The 1069-nt window shown below is 37.6% G+C and overlaps 1 protein-coding gene across 2 annotated transcripts in view; it reads right to left on the bottom strand.

The window, feature by feature from the left end:
• SBDS (Shwachman-Bodian-Diamond syndrome) overlaps positions 1-1069 on the bottom strand; it is a 25403-nt gene that overhangs the window by 19445 nt on the left and 4889 nt on the right. For both annotated transcript variants that reach the window (XM_011932166.1, XM_011932162.1), the window contains exon 4: positions 620-784. In XM_011932166.1, coding sequence (XP_011787556.1) covers positions 620-784 — 165 coding nt within the window. The remainder of the gene's footprint in view (positions 1-619; positions 785-1069) is intronic.

Below are 1069 nucleotides of genomic sequence, written 5' to 3'. Positions count from 1 at the left end.
TCTCCATGTTGGTCAGGCTGGTCTCAAACTCCTGACCTCAGGTGATCCACCTGCCTCAGCCTCCCAAAGTGCTGGGATTACAGGCATGAGCCACCGCGCCCAGCCAGGATTCAATCTTTTGGAACTGTAATTTTCAAGATTTTAGAAGTTCAGGCTTTGGACTTTAGGGATTTTGATTTTTTTGCTATTTCAACATTGGGATTGTGGCATTTGGGATTATGTCTTTTAGGATTATGATCAGCACCAGAGTAAAGCACGCAATTGAGCTATCTCTGAAAACTTAACGTAAATTTCCATAGTGTGCTTTGTACTAATTGTTGCAAAATTTTTAAGGTAATTGGAGTTATTAACCTTCCACTAAAAATAGCGATTTTCAAGTGGCTTATTTTAAATGGTTGCTAAATTTGCTAAAATAATGTATCTAAAACACTATGCATAATGTATGAGAAAAATAAATGCTGGGAAAAAAATAAAATGCTTTGTAGTAAACAAGGTTGACCAACCTTTAGTCTTATGAAAATATCTGACTGTTTACGACATCTAAATGTTTGCCACAAATTTATTACTAGAGAAGACACTATTTAGGTAACGTGAAGCAAAGAAAATACTTGACTCTTACGATTTCTAACTGTTGGCCATAATCTTCCCTTTCTATGACCTTGATCAGTGGCTTGAGCTTTTCTTTCAGCTTCTTGCCTTCATTCACTGGAAGGATGAAGCGAAGCCTCATGTGAGCACGTTCTATCTTCATTTTCTCTTTTAACTGCTTTATCACTTCCAAAGCCTACCAAGACAAAATCGAGAATGTAATTTCTTCTACTATATTACTTAATAAGGCTTTCAAAAACAAAGTAGTTTCCATATAGTTGGATTAGGTAATGGTTTCTTAGGTATAATATTAAGAACGTAAGTGACCATTAAAAAAAAAATAGGAAAATTGGACTTACCAAGAGGAAAAGGTTTTGTGTTTCAAAAAACTATCAAGAGGCCGGGCGCGGTGGCTCACACCTGTAATCCCAGCACTTTGGGAGGCCGAGGCGGGCGGATCACAAGGTCAGGAGATCGAGAC

This window comes from Colobus angolensis, unplaced genomic scaffold (genome assembly GCF_000951035.1).
Source record: "Colobus angolensis palliatus isolate OR3802 unplaced genomic scaffold, Cang.pa_1.0 Scaffold122, whole genome shotgun sequence".
Taxonomy (NCBI): domain Eukaryota; kingdom Metazoa; phylum Chordata; class Mammalia; order Primates; family Cercopithecidae; genus Colobus; species Colobus angolensis.
This window is presented reverse-complemented; position numbering and strand designations above follow the sequence as displayed.